The sequence below is a fragment of the Urocampus carinirostris genome, chromosome 11, assembly GCF_059441175.1.
Source record: "Urocampus carinirostris isolate Australia breed hairy pipefish chromosome 11, RoL_Ucar_1.0, whole genome shotgun sequence".
Taxonomy (NCBI): Eukaryota; Metazoa; Chordata; class Actinopteri; order Syngnathiformes; family Syngnathidae; genus Urocampus; species Urocampus carinirostris.
Window position 1 is genome coordinate 39,436,309 of NC_142359.1, and position 21,131 is coordinate 39,457,439.

Here is a 21,131-nt window from a genome sequence, read left to right on the forward strand (position 1 = left end):
AATCATTTATATTGACTGTTGGGACAGCCCTTGTTGGGTCATTGTCATATGAATGCTACTTCCATCGGTCTTTTGTTACCATGTCAGGTCTGGGTTTTCTTTTCTGGTTTGGACACTTAGCAAGATGTTTTAACCATCCTTTGTTGAGCACCGACTTCTCCGCATATATCCTGACAACGCATGGTGAAAAAAAAAAAAAGCTGTCTTTGAACACATACTTCTATTTTCAACGATTTAAAGACAATTTAATTTGCACCTTTATTATCAAATTGAAAATACGATTTTTTAAATAAAAAATTATTGATATTGATAAATCTTTATATCCAAGCCATATCGCCTACCTTTTACCAGACCTCACCGGAGTCCACGTTTGTGATTTGTGTGTTCACAATGTTTAGCGATGCATTAAGAACGTTCGTTCCATTTTTATGAAAGTTAAGCTTGTGGAATTTGGGACAGCGTCCGTGTGCTCTATTTTGGTTTTTGGGACAGTGGTGTGCAACTAGCGAGTGTGCCAAACAAATGAGGAATCGGGGGCGTGGTGAATCGAGGGAGGGGGATTGTGGCGTCTCCATAGCAATGGAAATAGTCGGATCAGGAAGCCGGCAGGAAGTCAGGCTTTTTTTGTTGTCACGAGCTGTCGTCATGGCAACCCCGCTTATTCAGACTGCTGGACAACATGTTGACGGCGTTAATATTTTCCGCTGGATGCCAAAGCACTCGGCTGACCGGATGTGGGATTACTAACTGTACACGCGGGCACAATATTTTCTTTCAGTTTGTGCCAAACAGGATGGGATTTGCTGCATGTCACTGCTCAGACCAAGCAGGCAGATTAGTGCGCCATGCAAATGAGGTGAACTAGAAAAAGGAAATATGCTTTATCAAGGTTGTACGTTCTCTTTTTCACTGGTAGCACTGACTACATTTTCAATTCGGTCGCACAGCGCAGGATTTTGTCGCATGCTTGTTTGTGACAACAGAAGAGACGGCAACTTTCAAAGACACCTACTTTCAGCATGAAATAATACAACAGTTTTAAAAGTAAAAGATAATTATACTTCTTTTCAGCATGGACAATGATACTATTTTCTAGACTTAAAGAAAAAGAGGAAACTTGTTTAAAGTGTAGAAGCGAAAGACACCTATTGTTAGCCCATCTATCTATCTATCTATCTATCAATCGATCGATCAATTGACAATAAACACACACAAACATTTTTGGACCATGGCCAACCCAAACAAGTTAAGCACCTCGGCACCCAAGTTGGTAATGCTTTCGTTCCTCCAGATGAAACGGGACACGAGAAAGCGGCCATGTATCTCGGGTCAGGGTGACATAACACTCTTCTGTTCAACAGCAGGGCCCGACAGCTTTCACTGGTTTACCCCTGCCACATCATACAGGTGCCCTGCCCATCCCTTAGAACACGTCTAAACATCCCACCATCCTTTTACAACACCTCTCCACTCATTCTTGTCACCAACAAGAGCTCTAGCTTCCACTACATTTAAACCTCTTTCCTGCAGTGCACTAATAACACCATCCATCCACGTCAATCGCGGCCTTCCTCTTGGTCTCCTTCCATTTACTTCTGCTCTGTAGATCCTCTTCAACATTCGCTCCTCATCCATCCCCTCCATGTGTCCAAACCAACTGAGTACTCTCTTATCCACACGCTTGCTCAGTTCCACTACTACTCCAGTTCTGTCTCTCACAATTTCATTTCTCAATCTATCCAATCTTGTCACTCTTAACATACTCCTCGAACACTTCATCTAAAAAACATTTAATTTACTTCTCGAATCTGCGTTCAGGCTCCAAGTCTCTGCACCATACATCACAGTCGGCACAATCACACTCTTATACAGTCCCCTTTTAACATCCATACTCAGACTCTTGTTTTTCATCATTCTCCTCAGAGCACCCAGAACCTTGCTTCCTTGATTCACTCTGTGCAATACCTCGCACTCCGTTCCACCAACTGCAGCCTCATCACAACCCAAGTACCTAAAGCTTTCAACTTCTTCCAGCACCTGCCCATGCAACCTTATTTCTAACGCCATACCCACTCAATCACGTGAACACTTTGTCATCTTACTCTTCCCAACATTCACACATAACTTACGCTTATCACACACTCTTCCAAACTCCATGACCAACTTTCTCAATGTTTCCTCAGAATCAGCCACAAGCGCTGTGTCATCTGCAAACAACAACTGACTTACCTGCCACACCGTTCCACTGTTATCCTTCTTCTCTACACCTCTGCCAATTACTCTTACATTCTCCTCTCTCACCACACCATCCATGTACACATTAAACAGCCATGGTGACATCACACAACCCTGTCTCACACCAGTCAACATAGGGAACCACTCGCTTGTCTCACTCCCTACTCTTACACATGCTCTGCTGTTCACACTAAAACTCTTCAATGCTTCCAACAACTTTTCACCCACTCCATACATTACCATCACCTGCCACAACGCCTCTTTATCAACTCTGTCATACGCCTTTTCCAAGTCCATGAAAGCCAAATAAACATCCTTACTTTTTGCAAAATATTTGGCACTCACCTGTCTTACTACAAACACCTGATCCACACATCCTCTTCCTTTCCTGAACATCACCACCTCATCCGTTCTTCCTCTCACTCTCTTAATCGAGACTCTTCTGTACTGCTTACAGACAACAAACTGATACCTCTCGAATTGCTACATTCCTACATGCACTACACCAATCAACAGGAACCACACCACTTGAAAAGCATACATTCAACAAGCACACTAGCCAGTCAATCATAGCCATGCCACCTTTTTTCAAGCATTCAGCAGTACAACCATCCAACCCAGGCACCTTCCCCCCTTTAATTTCTTTCACTGCTTCTTGCACCTCCCATTTTTCCACAGGCTTCACATTTAAATCACCCAACATGGGCATTCTCTCCAGACCACCGATCGCCTCGACTCTCACTTCTCTCCCATCCTCCACATTTAGCAACTCCTCAAAATACTCTCCCCATCTTGTCCTGACTGCACTACGCTAACCAGCAATCTACCGTCCTTATCTTTCACTTTCACTTCCTTTCCAGATTCGCCCTTTTTTACACTTCTTTCCAGAACACTTTGCTCCTTTCCTCAAAGTTCACTCCCATCTTTCGACACCTTTCATCATTTGCTTTCCTTTACGCTGCTTCCACTACTGCTTTTACCAACCTTTTCTTCACTTTATACCTTTCATACGCATCACCACTCTTATCTTGCAGCCACTCTTCAAAGGCACGTCTCTTCTCTGTCAAAGCCTCTGAGACCTCATCATTCCACCATTAACTTCCTTTCCTAATACCTCGACCAACTTTTCTCATTCCACACACTTCTTTCACACTCCTCAACACTGCCTCTTTAAACCACTTCCATTCCATTTCAACACTCTCCACTTCTCTTCTATTAATCCGTTCATACTCTTCCCCTATCCTCACGTTAAACTCTTTTTCCTTTTCTCCCTTATTCAACTCTGACATTTTCACCTCTTCCCTCACACTCTCCTTATAACTAGCCCTCCACGATCCATCTATTCTCGGTTTTCCTTCCACATAAAAATGATCGGACATACCACACATTTCACCTCTGTAAACATGCACATCCAACAATCTACTTAACATCCCTTTCCTAACCACTACATAAGCCATCAGTCCTCGTTCCACCATCTCACCACCATCCACTCTGACAAAGGCATACTTATTCACATCCCTCTTTATAAAGAATGTATTTGCAATCACCAAATTATTTTCCACACATAACTCAATCACTTTCTTCCCACTCTCATTCCTTCCTGGTACTCCATATCTACTGATCACATTTTCAACCGTTCCATCACCCACTCTAGCATTCAGGTCACCTAGTATTACCACTTTCCACCCTTCTTTTGGACTTGCCTCCCATTCGGACAAATCCTTCCAGAACTCCTCTCTCCTTAGCACTTCTTTCTGAACCACGTCCACATGCACTTATAAACATTCATACTTCTACACCCCACTTTAACCCTACCCACATCAATCTGGAAGATATCTCTTTGCACTCCACCAGATTTTCCTTTTCTTTCTCACTCACAAGCACAGCCATTCCTTCTCTGGCATGTCCACCCGTAACCCCAGACTTTCTACAATACATACCTCCAAGCTGTAATTCACCCTTTCCTTTCAACTTTGTTTAACTCCAGGCTAACACATCAAGCTCTCTTTTAGTCATAATTCTTCAGAACTCCTCTTTCTTCCACTCAGTCGCTTTACTTTCACAACCTCTCACATTTAGTGACCCTATAACTAGGGTTTGTGGGACCTTTTGGTCTCCTGCCCCCCTTTATTTGCCTTGCTGTCATATAGGGAGTAGAGATAGAGAGTTGAGGATCCCCAGTCCCTTCGCTCCCTCCACTTTAGACGCCTCCTACGACACGCAGCGGACCACCGTGGGAGAATTCTCACACCCCCTCAGGGGGAGAGGGCCCCTCAACACAGGACAAAAGAAGACACTAGTTCAAAACATGGAAGAAGACACTAGTTATTGCTTATTTTTAGCGTGAAAAAAACACATTAGTTTTCTAGCGTAACCCAGTTCCTATGATTGCCACCTTACGTTTCCTTTCTCTGGGGATGGGCAGTGTTCAGTTTGTAACAGAAAAAATGTGATGTTTGCCAGAGTGCCAGTTTTCCAGAAAGCCATTATCAAATAAAACTTCTGTATTATTCCCTGAACAAAAATAGAAAAGTAAAAATTAACACTTTTCATGAAATGAATAAATAAACCAATAATACTCTGTGGGTACTTCACAGAAAAAAAAATCCTTGCAACATAAACTTTCTGTTGTGCTGTGCACAGTCTGAGCAGGTCTAAGTTCAGCTTAGTTGTCAGAGCACTGGACAAAGTCAAGTCAAGTCCAGGCAATTCATATTTATTTGGATAACTCTTAATCACAAGAAGTCTCAAAGGGCTGTATAGACTATTATTACACTAAACCCTGATCTAAAACCTACATGGGGGGAAGGAAAAACTAAAACCGCATCGTGAGGAAATTAGGAAACCTTGAGAAGGGGCCGCACAATGAGGTAATTCTCCTTCCAGGATAACTAGGCTTCAATGAATGTTGGAAGGTCATCAACAAATAATACACAGACATCATCATATGATCTGTGAAAAAGCAGTAGATCCTATCTCATTATCAGACTATTTTTAGTCATGGTACCAAATACCCATGTTAAAATCATTGTGCATTACACATGTCACTATGACAATGAATTATATTCTATTATCCTATTCTAAGCATTGTAATTGAGAAACATATTGTATTTGTAACATGTGAAATGCAAAACAAAATTAAAATCCGTTTCTGCTGAAGTGACTAAAGAAAGTGTGCTAACATAAAACCCAATGCCTTTTCTTATGTCATGACTGTATATCACTGGTAGTCTAGTGGTGAGAGTTTGACGCTCTCAACTTTGAGTTAGGTAGTTAGTTTAAAGTTAGAAACGGATGCACGCTATGCACAAATAAATTCAGTATATATAAAAAAATGCTCTGTAGTATTGTTCAGGGGGCCGTACAAAATGTAGAGGCAGCCCTTAGACAAATACGCTAATTTCCGGACCTGAAGAAGAAGAAGACGCTTTTTTACACTGTAGAAGCAAAAGATTCCCTTTGATTATAGTTTTGAACATAACACATAACTGTAGAACAGGGGTCGGAACCTTTTTGACTCAAAGAGCCATAAAAGCAAAAAATATTAATTTTATTTTGGGAAAGAGCTACACCATATATTATGAGACAAATTTACTAAATTGCTTAACCGGCGCCCCAGACAAAAGCTTAGTCTTCAGCACATTTATTTTTGATGATTTGATAAAAATTATGAAAAGAGAATAATGCCAGAGCCCCTGTCCCAAATTCAACAAACAGACCACTTTAAACTTGTCTCTTTCTTGCAATTACTCAAGATCGGTTAAACTCCTTTTGACCCTTTTTTTCATACATATTGGTTTCAAAACCAGATGCAAGCATTTATTTTGTAAAAACGTCACAACATTCTGAGAATAGGGAGCCTTATGTGCTTACCTTTGGCGAGAGATGGGAGGGAATGCTTGTACTTTTTGCATAGATCCACCCATCCCTCCCACTCACCCAATCAAATGACTAAGTTCTCTTCCGGTGTTTTGGTGTATTTACAGTTCTGTGGATTCATCATAAAGTATCTGAACACTGAACACAGATTATATAGTGAACTTTTAAATAAAGGATTCTTTAGCGTTGTACAGCCAAAACAAGTTTTTTTCCCCCTTTTTTTGTGTGACACCTTGACTGTAAATTGTAGTGAAAAACGTGCCCTATATATACTGCGAAGTGTTGCCATTGAATTTAGCCTTGGTTTGGCTTTACCTGTACCTGAATAGGATAGACAACTCCGGTTTTGAACAAGAAGGAGAAATTTTGCATGCAATCAAATTGGTGTCTGAGCCACAGATACTCATAGAAAGAGCGATATATGGCTCGCGAGCCATAGGTTCCCGACCCCTGCTGTAGAAGAAGATAACGCTGACTTTCTGAAAATGCTACTTGCCGCACCCAAAGAAGAAGATACTGGTTTTCAACATAGAAATACCCCCCCCCCACTAGTTTTAGAAAAGTAGACGACACTAATCCCCGGTGAGAATGAAGATAATTGTTTTTGCCACACCTAAAACCGAACAGAATATTATACAACACAAAATCTGGCTTTATTTTCATACACCTATCGTGATAAGTCCAGGAACATGTGTTATAGGTTTTAAATGTTTTTCTTTTTATCACACCCACTGTTAAACCAATCAGTGTATTGATTGTGGTAATTGGGACAAAATGTCAAACATGTTATCATGAATTAGAGACAAAGTTTCAAAATCTCAGTTTTCTCGCTGCAAAGTTTCCAAAACTAAATTAGTTTCAAAATACACACGCCATGAACCTCTGGATTTGTTGGACATTTCCATGCGAGCATCAGCTTTGTTTTTTTTGTTTTTTCATCCCAGACACCAAGAAAGGGTTGAAAAGCGAGGACTCGAGGCACTCCAACGAGACGAAATTGTAGAGAAAAGCCAAGCTGTCATCATGCATGTTGTTAGGCTGCCTGAGTATTTATACATGTGAACCCGCGCCTTTCATTAATCCTGCTGTGGTACACTATGCAATGAGAGAGCCCAATATTGATTTCTTTTTCGTACTTAGAGGGCAAAATGACAATAAACGTGACATGATTTAGTGTTTACCATTGCATGGTGCGTATTATACCAGTGATTACTTAAATGCAGTACTAGAATTGTGTGGAGGGTGCCTCCATGAATTCACATTTCATGAAGGGGTGGTGGTTTATTTGTGTGTGGTGTTGTAAAGTTGCTGTACCCCATATGTCCACAGTGGGGAAAAAATAGGTATGTAGTTAACCATTTTATGTGCAAGTTCTCCCACTTAAAAATGAGAGAGGGCTCTAAATGTCATCATGAGAGACAGAATGAAAAAAAAAAAATCCAGAAAATCATAATCACAATTCATCACAGAAAATAATTATTTGGTTACCTAAAAAACAGGCATGAATTTGGTATCTCACAGAGCTTTAACTTTTTATTTAATAGCCCTCCACTCCAGGCCCTTCTTAAGTTTGCTAGAGAGCATTATAGCGAGCCAGATAAATATTGTTTTCAAAAGAAATAATTCAAGGTCCTAGTGTGGCCTAGTCAGTCTCCATAACTTAACCCTATAGAAAAAAAAATTGGAAGGAGTTCCCCTTTTTGTGTGTACATGTACAGCTGTCCAACTGGGCCCCAAACTCTCACGGTCACCTCCCACTCATAGACATGAGCGTAACTCTCATGTGCAACAGATCCCAGTGATAAGCTTGTCTTCTTGGGTTTCAAATTGCAGCTTTTAAAGCTAGTCAGACCTCCTAGAACAATATACGGTTTGTTTAAAGCTCCACTGTCCTTCACTTACCATAAAGCCTGATCTCATTAACTGGTTCCTTCTGCTGCTGGATTCAAGTGTGAACGAGATAACCAGTAAAACTTATATGTTGGCCTCAATTGAACCCCTCAAAGTGCTTGCTAAGAATAGTTTGTTATCAACACTCGTCACATAATTAAAAAGTCATATCACATTTGGAGTATATCTAGTTGTATAGTGGCTCAGAATTCTGTCAGAACTTATGACAATTTTCAAAAGATAAAGTTTACATTTAGGAATATTTTGTTATTATATTATGATATTCAGGTTATGTAAATGCGCACAGAAATTCGAATATGCTCTTATTCCAAATGTAAGAATTCCGATTAAGAGTCTTGGGTTAGTCATTTTACTTTCAGACTACTTGTTCTTGAATTAGCATTCCATTTGTCCAACTCCATTTCTTCCACAATGGTGCTGCAAAGGACTGTTATATTCCCTAGTCATGTAGAGGGATTATTCCTATCCTTCCAAAATCCTTAACTCTTATCCCATTTCGAGTATATGACCATCTGTTAATCCCACTCGAGACATTTCTGGTAATACTTTGGAAGAACTCTTCAATGCTAAACTGCAGTGACTGCAATGTTGAGATCACCTCGCTATTCTTACGACCAAGACTTATGGCACCAAACACAGCTGAACGTCTTACAAATTATAGCTTGGGCCCTGGCGACATTTGTCCCATGGATTAGTGAGGTGAAAAAGAGGGGTATCTATTACAAACGTTAGAAGTCAGAGTTGGAATGCAAAATATAGTGATAGGACACGATCAGCTGTCATCAAAGTTGCAATTTTGATACAAGACACACAGACTTAGCAATGATTAGACTCTTGGAAAACTAAATAGGATGACTTGGTATTTGGGTTCTTTTAATGAGACAACCCTAAATCAGTTTGCCGTCTATAAAGGAAGCCGACAGGAAATTCCCTCATTGGGAGGATTTGGGCTGAATCAGCCCCTGGGAGTCCGCTAATCCAGTGCCGTTCTATTGGTTGGATTTCTGCTGAGACCGACTCGATGATCATTAAATGATCAACAAACCTGCTTGCAGCATTGTCACACAGCTTGAACTGGCTAGATTTAGCTCAAAACGGACTGTGGTGCAATATGTGGAAAGCTAGCTGAATTTGTTCCTTTGTGTAATACATCCAAAGTTTTGAAAGTAAAGTTTTAACACGACTCCAAAGAGTTCCCCCCCCCAAAATCGGCTTTGTTTTCCTGCAGAGTTTTAATAACTCATCGTTTAATCAATGTATAATAGACTTTCCAATTGCATACCTGTCAACCTCCATGGCTCCATGCCCTCACAAACTGTCGTATTTTCCCTTACAAAATACAAAATAATCTTACACCATATTTTTTTCTTTCAAACATGTTTATTTATGTAGTTTAACATGTTATATTGTACATGTGTTTCGTTATATCATATATATTGTTAATTGACATTTTGTTGTGAGATACTGAGTTGCTCGACATGAATGAGGTTTATTAGAAAAGAAGTTCAAATATTAAGTAGCTTGGACGTTCACTGTAGAAGGAAAAAATACATGCAAATATAATTAAGTAGAATTTTTTTATTCAAATTATGAATTCATTCTCTGCATTAAATTATTGTTGGTAATATACTGATTAAAGGGATAACCACAAACCTGTCTTTTTTCATTTTCTTCTTTTATACTTCCTTTTTTTCTTAACTTCTTTATACAACATAATAATTTGTAATATGATGCATCAAAGCAAGTGAGCCGTTTGTGAGCCGGCTCTCTTTAATGAGTTGAGCCGAAAAAGCCGGTTCTCTAAAAAGAGACGGACTTACTTTCACTACACAACTACCACAAAATGATGCATGATGGGAAATCCCAGGCGGCATGCGCACAGTAGCATCAAACTGCTCGCTTCGTTTGCATTGAAAAAAAACGATACCAAATAGAGGCTAACGCGGCAAACTCGTTTGACTTGATTGATTTGCTTTTTCGTGATAGTCGGTGTATACCGGATGGTACCCATAATTGACAAATTTGCGTTTTTCCGTACAGATTTCCCTGTACGTCGTACACGTCTTAAAATGCATAATAAACGTACTTTCTATGGCAAAATCATACAGGTTGACAGGAATGCAATTGATTCCAAACATTTTTTAATTTGATCAGGTGTGATCCAAATTTCTCATTCGCAGAAGTAAATACTAACCTATTTCTAATATTTCATTCGATTATCTTTATGTTAAACGCATTTTGCTAGTGTTCTGTGAAACTCTTTTGGTTATTTGTGATTTTTCAAGAAATCTCAAGTTTTTTTTAACAAACATGAATGGTTGGTATTTTAATGAATTTTTTTTAGTTTTGAAATTTACATAATTTTCCTTTGTTTTGTTCTGCCTTTTTTGTTCTTTCAAAAATCAGTTTTACATTATTTCCAAAGAATATTTTAGTTCAGTTTTTACAAAGTTTAATTCATTTATTTTTACAAAGTTTGTTAGATTATTTTTTTTCTTTTTCATTTTTCATACTCTTGTTCAGCCTTTTTTTTCTTTTTTTTCCCCCTAAATTCAGAATCTACGTTACAGTTTTAAACTGGTCAATTTGGTCATTTTTGTAATTTACCTTTTCTGGAATTGTTTTTGCTCATGTCAAACCAGTGACGAAGGTACTATTGATTCGTGTTTTCTACAACATTCATTTAAAGTAATATTCCTTTATATATCATAGGGATTAAAAATAAGTCTTTGTTAATTCAATTATTGAACAACATTATTGACAGAACTTTAAAACTGTGTGCTCCACTTTCCACAACCTCATTCCAAATAATATTATTATATTGTACAGTTGTTTGAGTGCAATAATTTATTGTTTCCTTTTGTCAACTGATTCTAGTTTTTTTTTTTTTTTTGGTGAGAGCTGTGCCCAAGAAGCCACACAGAAACTCAACTATGCCCAATCTGTATAGTATTGGATGTGAATTTTTGGGTTAAAGCTTTAAGGTTGACAAACTGCAGGAGGCCAGCTAAGCCTCTCAATCTCAGATTGATTGGAAAGAGCAGTCAAGTTTCCATCTGTTTGGAAGAAACCGATCATCCTTAGGAAAATGAAACCCACATATTTGTGGTTAATACTTAGTGCACTTGGAAAATGTACAACACTGTGCAAAGAGTACAACGTCCCTAGGGAATACTGTAGCATAAAGAATGAAACCCAACGCTGGAATATTTCAAAGGGAAGCTACACAAAGTCTTTTGTATGTGTGAGCGTCATGTGAGACCAAGTAAAAAGATGGGACCGGACGATAGAACCTTGATGTACGGCAAATTTCAAATATGAAAATCTGGTAGTCCCAATTCAGCGAAGAGGAATAGCAAGCGGATAAGTGAATAATGGCACGATAAAAGCAAAAAGGAAATAAATTACTTGAGGCTTGGAGCATCTGCATTTGCTTCATTTACAACCAAGAGCTTTGTTTCAAGTAATATATTTTTTGCTTCGCACACACCATTAGGGCTAATTATTACTAGTTATTAGTAAGAACATCTAATAGGGTACTAATTGAATGGCACAAGAATGTTATAACAATACAATATTCAATGCTTTTTTCCTGGACATGACAACTTATTTAAACACAAGTAACATGATATAGTTTTTATTTCAAGTCTACAGCTCGATGGGAGTTAAAAAAACTGATTTGCAACACTAAATCGCCTGTGGCTCTCGTGAGAATGAATTCATGCAGATGATTTCAGTTGTTTATTGACTCCATGTAAAATCACTGAATTTTGCAAGACCCGTGAGCAGCTACTGTAAATAGTGATTTAAGTGCTTTCTGTTTACAATATCTTTTTTCATCCTGCTGCGGTAAACAACAGGATTATGCTGATTTCAGGTTGTGGTCATGATCATTGTTGCCCCTGACCTAAATTGGACTCTACATCACTGTTTTATTTACCTTCTTTTTGATTTATTCATGTACATCTGGCATCTATTCTGCATACTGCAGTCATCAGTAATTATGAGATTATTTTGCTCTTTTCCTGATGCTGACTCCCCATCCCGTCCATCAATTTAATGCAGTGACTCACCCAATTTGCCTCCTCATGTTCTCTCAGAATGACATCATTAAATGGCCTCAATTGGGAACTTCAGTGTGTGTTTATGTAGAATTCAAAATGGAGTTCAAACTAAGATATTAAAACACAAAGGACTGGCGAGCACCAATTCCATACCGGGTAAAATAAATCTTTAGCCCACTGACAGATTGTGCTTGTTTTAAGTATTATTTTTTTATTTCAAGGTATTTTGAACTTCTTTCACTTGTAAAATTAAAAAAAGTACTTAAACAAGATAAGCAAAATGATCTACAATGGCATATGGCAAGTTGTTTTGGTAATCTAAGAGTAATTATTTTCAATCTTGGTCGAAAATCATTCGTAAATTAATTTTTTTTTTCCCATCTGCTGTATTACATAATTGTAAGGAGGATGTTTGTGATCTACAAGGGAACAATCTTTCAAATATTTCAGAATTTGAAAAAATATTCTTAAAACAAGCATCAATTTCCGAATTTTAATTGTTTTTTCTTTTTATAATGGTTTGAGTACTTATGGTAAATGGTAAATGGTCTGCATTTATACAGCACTTTTCAAGTCAATAAAGACCTCCCAAAGCCCTTTGCAATGTGTTTCACACTTACCCATTCACACGCACACTCACGCACTAATAGAGGCCATGCAGCCATGCAAGGCGCTGACCTGCTGCCCAATAAAGCTTTACAAAACTAGACATATAAATAATATAAAGATGGTGTTAATTTCGTGTTATTTTTACAAATATGTAATTGTGATATAGAATTGATTTATTTGTACTAATGCCAGCAAAAATATAACAAACCTCTTCCAATTGGCAGACAATTGATTCATTTTTCAGTACATTTTTTCATCCTTTAAAATGTTTTAAGTTCCATTTATCTTACTTTTGGAAAAGAATAGTCCTTGTAATGACAAAAAGTATTTACCAAATAGCAAAATAACATTATTTTACGAAGTTTATGTTTTATGATTAGTTGATTGAAAATGTAGTAAAATCAGAAACAATATATTGAAAATGAGCTTCTTCTTTTGCCAATTGTTCATTTATTTGTTTATTTTTTATTTTTTGAGATATCACTGTAAAATTGGGCCTGTTTTATGTTTTGAAACAGAACTACAAAATAATAAAGTGGAAAGATAGTAGATCATATACTTTGTAAACCGAGTTTTTTGTAAAATAAAATGAAAAATGGATGTCTTTTTTTTAGATCGGGGATATTATACATTTCCACTTGTTCCGCATGGTCAGTAGCGGTATCAATGTCTGCTACCAACCCAGCATAGGATGTATTTTGGCTGAATCTGGTCTTGTCTATTTTAGATGAGAAAATGTAGTCCCAAAATAGACGTTTAAAAATGAATTTTTCGTTATCCCATCCAAAGTGGACCAAATTTATCCCCAAAATAGTCGTTGTGTTTAAATTGTCTAAATTGGTATAAAGTTAGCCTCAATTCAATATCTTTAAAGCTATGTTTTTACATTCAATATTTGAAACATTAAAACATCTTTTGGATCGGTGCCTTTGACATTGATGCTTTTAAATGTCTTTTCAACCATTTTTGATTGGTGGGTACTAATTGCTGATACGGATGTTGGTCAGGAAAACACACGACAACCCTTTTCTTTTCATTCATCAATACTGGCACTTTAATTTGGTATCTGGTAATAGTCAAATGGCCCTGAAAATCTCGAATATCAACCATTAACATATGTTTCATGTGTTTCCCCTGCAGTGGGAACAGTGTCTCCTTTGGTCAGAAACCTGAAGAAATTACAAGAAGATATCGACTGGTCGTACACAGGTATGCACCATTACAGTTTCAATAAATTGATCACAGGTCTTCATCTTTTAACTGCGTGCAACACAAAAATATGTTGCGCACCACAGAGTCCAAATTGTCAATGTCCGTCACCATCTTTGTCAAGTGGTAGCTCAACTCAGTTCAACATCCAATGGCGATTTGTTCCAACTGTGAAAAAAAAATCCTTCGTGACAAGCCCTGCGTATGCCATTCTCAGATCAGTTGATCTGCAGGAATTACCGTATCTGTCGACAGCTCCCATAGGCAAGCCTTGATCTGCCACAGGCCATATGCTCAGATGACTGCGGGCTAACTCAGCACAGAAACCTGCTGCTATAATCTGGACCAAAATAAGAGTGCTTCGACACAGACCAATGATAGAGTCCCAGAGGGGGGAGATTACGACCTCTTACTGGTAAAGGAGAATTGGGACTGGAGGGGTCATCGCTGGGCTAATGGGGGGCTATTAAACGTATTATCATCTTATGGATTTCCATCCATTTGGTGGCCACGTTGAGATACAAACAACTTCCCGGAGTATCACTCACTGTACTGTTGCAAAAATTATATTGTTCGGATACTGATTATTATAATTGAAAGACTATTTTAAAATGGAAGATAAAAAATGTCAAAAAGCTCTTAAAAATGACTGTCTTTGAATATAATCAAGCAATAGCATGCTGATTTACTATCCAACAGCACAATCTAATCCAAGAGAAAACATTTTATCCCTCTGTCATTGCACACACTAAGTGCACATTACAGGTCTTAGAGATCAAGTGTTCATAATTTGGTGGACATAAAGTCAAAAAGCAGAATTACATGCAGGATGTTTGAGGCAAAATGCAGTACAATACTCACATTATCAATTTGATTTCTAAAAAAAGGAAACGATTAGACTACTATGCGGAGTCCTTGACTCATAAAACAGTTGCGTTCTTGATGCAAATAATACATTCTTACAGAATTGTTAGAAGATGTTATAAAATGTATTGTATGTATTATCAAAATAATAAAATAGATATTTGTATACGTTTATTTGGTAAGATTACAAAAACGATACTTAAACAGTCAAAATATTCTAATATAAATAATGTTTTTCTCGTTTGAAATTTCATTTTTTCATGACTAGGCACATTTATTGTAATAGCTTAATCGTCCATTGCTGACCCACGCCAATTGGTAATTTTGAGAATCATTGTTTTATTTAACTAGAAAAATTAAGTTAAAATATTGTAATGCCTCTGTCAAGGACCAGAACAGACTCTCGGATCCAATAGCGTTAGTTTCAGAGTTTTTATTTGAAAGAGTTGTTGGAGCTTGCTTGGGACGTCGGCGCTTGTTGGTCGACAGCCTCTTCGGGCGGAATGGCAGCTCCATGACGGATAGACGGAAGGTGCAGCTTAGCGGGTAAGTCGATGGCCGGGGCGGGAGAGTAGGTCGCAAAACGTGGAACGGAAATAGGTCAAAAAACGAGAGGCAGGCATGAATCAGGCAAGAGAAGTCGTGGGTACCTTAGTCTGGAGAAACACTCAGCTATACGAAGAGTACACTCGAACGTCCATCTCTGGACGCAAACAGCTTAAGTGGAGAACGTCAGCCAATCAGGAAGTGCGCTCCAGCGCGCCAAACAATTGCCCCAGGTGGCTTCACTTAGGCAATCACGACAGCCTCGTTTATCTTAGTAATGTGGAGCATATCTCCCGGCGATATGTGAAAATTGCCCTCTGCCATGATGAGGCAAAAGGATTGCGTGCCTCACTCTATATGCCGCAGACGCTTCGCACAGTAATACATTACACGATAATTGTATTAACACTATTCATAATATGATGTGAAAAATTGAGCGATTTTATATTTCAATGACGACAGGTGAGGCACATCCTCCCCTACCTTCCCTGAACGCTTGAGTCAGATTTTTAAAGCTCCAAAGAGCAACAAAATGACAAGAAATCTAACAAGGAATTGTTGCTTTTATGTAAATTATAGATGAGCAACTTGACTCTACAGAATGTCATGTACTGTATATACTGCATTGACATATATCTGGTGCTTTGCGCAACTCGATGAACACATTTTTGTTTCTTGACACCAACTAATTATGGTGCAGTAGCTGACATTTTCGTATGTAAATTGTTATGCCTCGTTGCAATCTTTTCCAACAGATTTGTTTTTCCCACATGACAATGTTTTCATTAATCGACATGCCTCGTCTTCCTCGCTTTAGTTTGGAGGGCTGCTTGCTTTTATTCACACTCTAATTTTTCATCCACACAGAGGGTTGATGCCAGTTCATTTTTTCATCTCTGTAACTGGAGACAGTCTTTCCATATGCATATTTGTGAGTGTGCGGTGGTCACAATCGAATCTTTTTGACAAAGTCCCTGATCACTGAACCCTGAGTAAAAACATTAACATCTGAAAGAAGCACACTTCATTGGGAGGCAGCGTGCACTTCTTTTTTGGTATGCTAGGAAGAGGTGATTAGAAATAAAAGAAAAATGTGGAAAAGGGTGCACGAAAATGTTTAAAAGGGGTAAGAAGTGTGAAAAATTGAAGAGTTGGTTGGATTCTCGACTTTACTATAGTGAATTTCAATTACAATGCGAAGAAAAACGTGACGTATCCACTTGACCCATTTCACCAGCATGTTTAAATCAATTTTACTAATGTTCAAAAACCTTTTTTCAGAAGCAACTAGTCATCTCTCACATTACAACTTGTTAATGCTGCAAAAAAGGATTCAAAAACATGTTATTGATAATTTTTCAATTGATTAATTACTTAAACAATATCCTTTTGTTCTAAAATAGGAACATGATCCAAAATTAAATTTTCCAGAAAGTAAGTACAAATATATATCAGTATTTTCTAAAAATAAGGATATTTGATGGCTTTCAACCAAAGCATCTGAAAATATCTTTATATTATATATATTTCCGAAAGTATTACACTGTGAAATATAAATAGTGAATTAAAACCAAATAAGAACAAATAAATAAAAAAAATAGTAAAAATGCAAGTATTTGAATAAGATAAAATACAGTGGAACCTCGGTTCTCAACCATAATCCGTTCCAGAACCCTGTTCAAAAACCGATTTGTTCGATCACTGAAATCATTTTTTCCATGAAAAATAATGTAAATCGTTTTAATCCGTTCCAACACCCTTAATGTTTACCTTGAATGTTTAACGTAAACATAAAGCTAACCCAGGCTAAATGTACATTCGCGTTATTGTAATCTTCCGTACAAAAAATTCCCCTAACATGAACGTGTAAAAATAAAAAAATCAGGTCGTTTACAAGTCATTTAGCACCCGGGTCTCCACAATAAGTGGTGAGCGGTTCATTGGAAAGGGGCCTCCGTTCCAACACCCTCAATGTTGGGCTCCGTTCCAACACCCTGAATGTTTAACGTAAACTTAAAGCTAACCCAGGCTAATCGTACGTTCGCATTATCGTAATCTTATGAATAGGATTTCTTACCTTTGTGGTGGTCAGCAGAAGGCACTCGCACACCTCCTTCATATTTGGCTATTATTTATTTCTTAAATGCAATAGTTGTACGCACTACTTTTCTTTTTTCACCTGTAGCAACTTTGCTGCTTGCACTGACTTTCTTCGGAGGCATAATAAGGGGCTAAAACACCCGTACGTCGCTCAGAATCGCACCCTAGCGTACGCACTCACGCATTTCCGGCGTTCGAACTCCGATTTTTTGACCGAACAGCAAAGCAAGAATTTCTCTAAATTTTTGGTCGGACACCAATTTGTTCAAACTGAGAGGTGTTCGAAAACCGAGGTTCCACTGTACAATAAAATTATCATTAAAAAAACATGTTTTGTTGTTGAAACATTAAGATTCCACATTTTTTACCTACGATTTTTTAAAAATCTAAAAAAAATGGACCCGTGTAACATTGTACAGTGGGACCTCGCTACTTGCGGCTCGACGTTCGCAGCTTCAGAGCTTCGCGGTCTGTAATGGTTAAAAAAAAAAAAGGATAAAAATGTATGAGGTTTATAATAAAAATATGTGCAGATTTTCACTTTTTGCGGGTTTTTTCGGCGGAATGTCAGCGGACGCGGGATAAGGCGGCCGGCTGGATGGGACGGGACAGGGGGTTGGAGGGGCGCGGCGGGGGTCACTCCCGGGCCGCGCGACGGAGCGAGTTCGGCGGACGCGGCGTCACACGGCGCGACTCGAGAAAAGGCTGCGGGCGTGATCCAACGACCCCAGTAGCGCGGCGCGACGACAGGCGGCCGTCCGCGCGCGGCGGACGAAAGGCGTCGGACCTGCGCGGGACCCTCGTAACTGTGTCGGTGTCGTGCGTATCGCGCCCAAAAGTACCCGCGCTGCGGGTTAGGGGCTCGCTCGCGGGAGAGACGGAACGGCACCCGCGGTAAAAACCCTGTCGTGAATTTGTCTCCGATGGTCCCGGGCGGACGTAAAATCGCCCAGCTGTACGACTATTAGCGGTGGATCTCTCGGCTCGTGTGTCGATGAAGAACGCAGCTAGCTGCGAGAACTAATGTGATTTGCAGCTACGATTGGCTGGCAACCAGTTCAGGGTGTCCACTGCCCACTGCCCGGAGATGGCTGGGATGGGCTCCAGCCCCCCCGCGACCCTAATAAGGATAAGCGGTGCAGATAATGAGATGAGATGAGATATTTTTTTTCTTTTTTTATTTTCTTTTTGAAAGGTCGTCGCTACTTCGCAGACTTTCATTTTTTGCAGGTGGTTTTGTTCCCCATTAACCGGGTATAAAAAATAATAATTAAAAAAGGTGCGCCGCTACTTCGCAGATTTTCCCTTATCCCGGGTGGTTTTTTGTCCCCATTAACCGTGATAACCGAGGTCTTACTGTATATGTCGACTGTATATTATATATTAGGCAGGCCAGAAAGACTACATGGGATTGGGCCACTCGAATATGGTTCGTTTTACGCATAAAGGCCACCAGGCCCGAAAAAAGGACGGTCTGCCGAGATTCGCTCACAGCAATACAGGATTGGGGATAATGGATCGCGGCCACATGAGTGCTGTTTATTTTAGGCATAAATACAGTAACTGTAAAAAAGAGCAGTCAGCCCCCACAAAAATGTGCTTTGCAGCCCCCCACTTACAGCAATATGCGATTGGGGATACTGATTTTGTATCCGCGATGTACTTAGGCTGCCAAATGGTGAGGGATTACAGTATTCCCTTTGCTAGTTTACATTGCTGGTAAATCAGAAAAAATAACTTTTTAAACAAACTTCCACTTCCTTCATGGTCCCTTGTGGTCCTGGGATCCTTCTGCCTGGAGGATTGCCCCATGGGGCCCCATGTGGTCCATTTGTATGCAAGTTTGCGCTGATTATGCACAGTAAGTTGATGGCACACATTGTTTCCTATGACATAATGTTTAACTGCATCAGGATTCACTTGTAAAAAAAACATTTTTGAATCGCTTCTTTCCTTTCTCTTTCACTGTACTCCTCCTAAAATTTCATCGCCACCGGCAACACACGCTTTAAAACTCCTGCGCTTGATCACACGATCACATGAAAATGCTCTGAGATTTTGGAAACGAGCATTTCAGCAAATCCTGCTCTTTCTGCAAACGTGTTTAAAACAAAATTCAACTACAGTCGGATCAGCCACCGTGTTGCTCACAAATACTCATGCTGAAAATTGGAATCTTTTGACAAAACATCCTGTATTAGCTGATATTTTATTTCATCAATATATTGTTTTTTTAATGTTTTCGTCCTTTTGCACATCTTTACGTTCGTATTCGTTTTACTTGCACATTATACAACAGACAAAATTGCTTCCTCTCACCCCAATTGCAAACATGCAATAAATAAGACTCAATTACAATAAAAAAAAAAACAACAAGGTTAAGAAAGTAAACATATGAGAATATAAAAATGTATAAGGTTTATAATAAAAATATGTGCAAAGTATAAACCGGAATCTATATAGTGAAGTTGTGCATTGATTTGGGAGATGACAGAGGGAAGAGGGAGAGTTATAAGGCAGGCAGAGAGTTCGGAGTTCTGGGATCGAGAGGATCAGGGACAGAGGAAAAAACAGCGATCTGATGCTCGCTGAGCAGGTGGAACAGGAAGCCCCGCGGGCGTTGACAGGTGGTGATCGTGGATCAGAGCAAGTTGGGTAGCCGGGACAGGAGAACGAAGTATGGCCGAAGATCTGAAGCATGTCAGAGAACCGGAGACAATTGGGAAGCCAGGGACAAGGGAGCGATAGCAGGAATCAGGGTAGGAATCAGGCAGGAAGACGAGCTGGGCAGGCAGGTCGCGGGATGCAGGAACAGGTGGGAATCAAACCAGGTGCCAGGATCAAAAGTACTTGCCTTGCATGAGCTGAAGTACGCTGACAGACTGACAAAGAGTGACTGGAAAGAAAGCGCTTAAATAGGGAGAGGGATTCTTAGGAAACGATTGGCAGCTGGTGCTGAAGGAGAGAGCGAAGGTGAGGGCAATCAACGGGCAACGGATCGTGACACACTGGAGCTTTTTAAAAAATGTTTGGTAACGGAAAAAGAAGAGCGTGGGAAGAACGTGTTTTTAAACGGGTTCCCTTTGGAAACCTTGAATTCGGTTGCTGACTTTCTTATCACTAACTTTCTTGGGAGACATTGTGATGGGCAGAAAAAGGAAATAATGCCAACAAAATCACAATAAAACGAGATGTGGTTCCTGAGATTGAGCAGGATATTATCGCAATCTAATCCCAAGGAGAGCAATTCACCCTTTGTTTTCTCTTCTTAACATTATCTTTGCCAAGGCAAAGGCTCGTGATACACTGAAAACAAGTCCGCGACACACTTTTGGGTCCTGGCCCACCAGTTGAGAAACACTGTTTTAGAGAGCAGGAATTCTAATGAAAATATTCTAATCCTGTTTAAGGAAAATAGTCACACGAATAAATGTTGTTGATATAATAGCAGATTTTCATAAATTTCTTTCTTGATTGTGATCAAATCCTAGAGTCAAAAGGGGTATCTGCTAGCGGATTCGAAATGAAGCTTGACAGCCCCCAAACATTCACCTATTGGTTTAGCCGAACTCAAACGTGTAGTTCCCCAATACTTGAGACCAGCCTCTCTTCTGCTCCATTTATTAAGTATTTCAGTGAGGCTGCTCCAGGAGCGTTTTTGAGAAGCTTGTTAATGATGGCGAGGTGTTCACAAACATGCATCTGTTTTCTTGT

At 39.2% G+C, this 21,131-nt stretch overlaps 1 protein-coding gene and 1 pseudogene across 2 annotated transcripts in view; both read left to right on the top strand.

Annotated features, from left to right (window-relative positions):
- The window catches only part of ptprz1b (protein tyrosine phosphatase receptor type Z1b), a 91,563-nt gene that overhangs the window by 13,686 nt on the left and 56,746 nt on the right, over positions 1-21,131 (top strand). For both annotated transcript variants that reach the window (XM_088346708.1, XM_088346709.1), the window contains exon 2: positions 13,839-13,907. In XM_088346708.1, the coding sequence (XP_088202834.1) occupies positions 13,839-13,907 (69 nt within the window). The remainder of the gene's footprint in view (positions 1-13,838; positions 13,908-21,131) is intronic.
- Positions 18,377-18,522, top strand: LOC148357343 (5.8S ribosomal RNA; annotated as a pseudogene).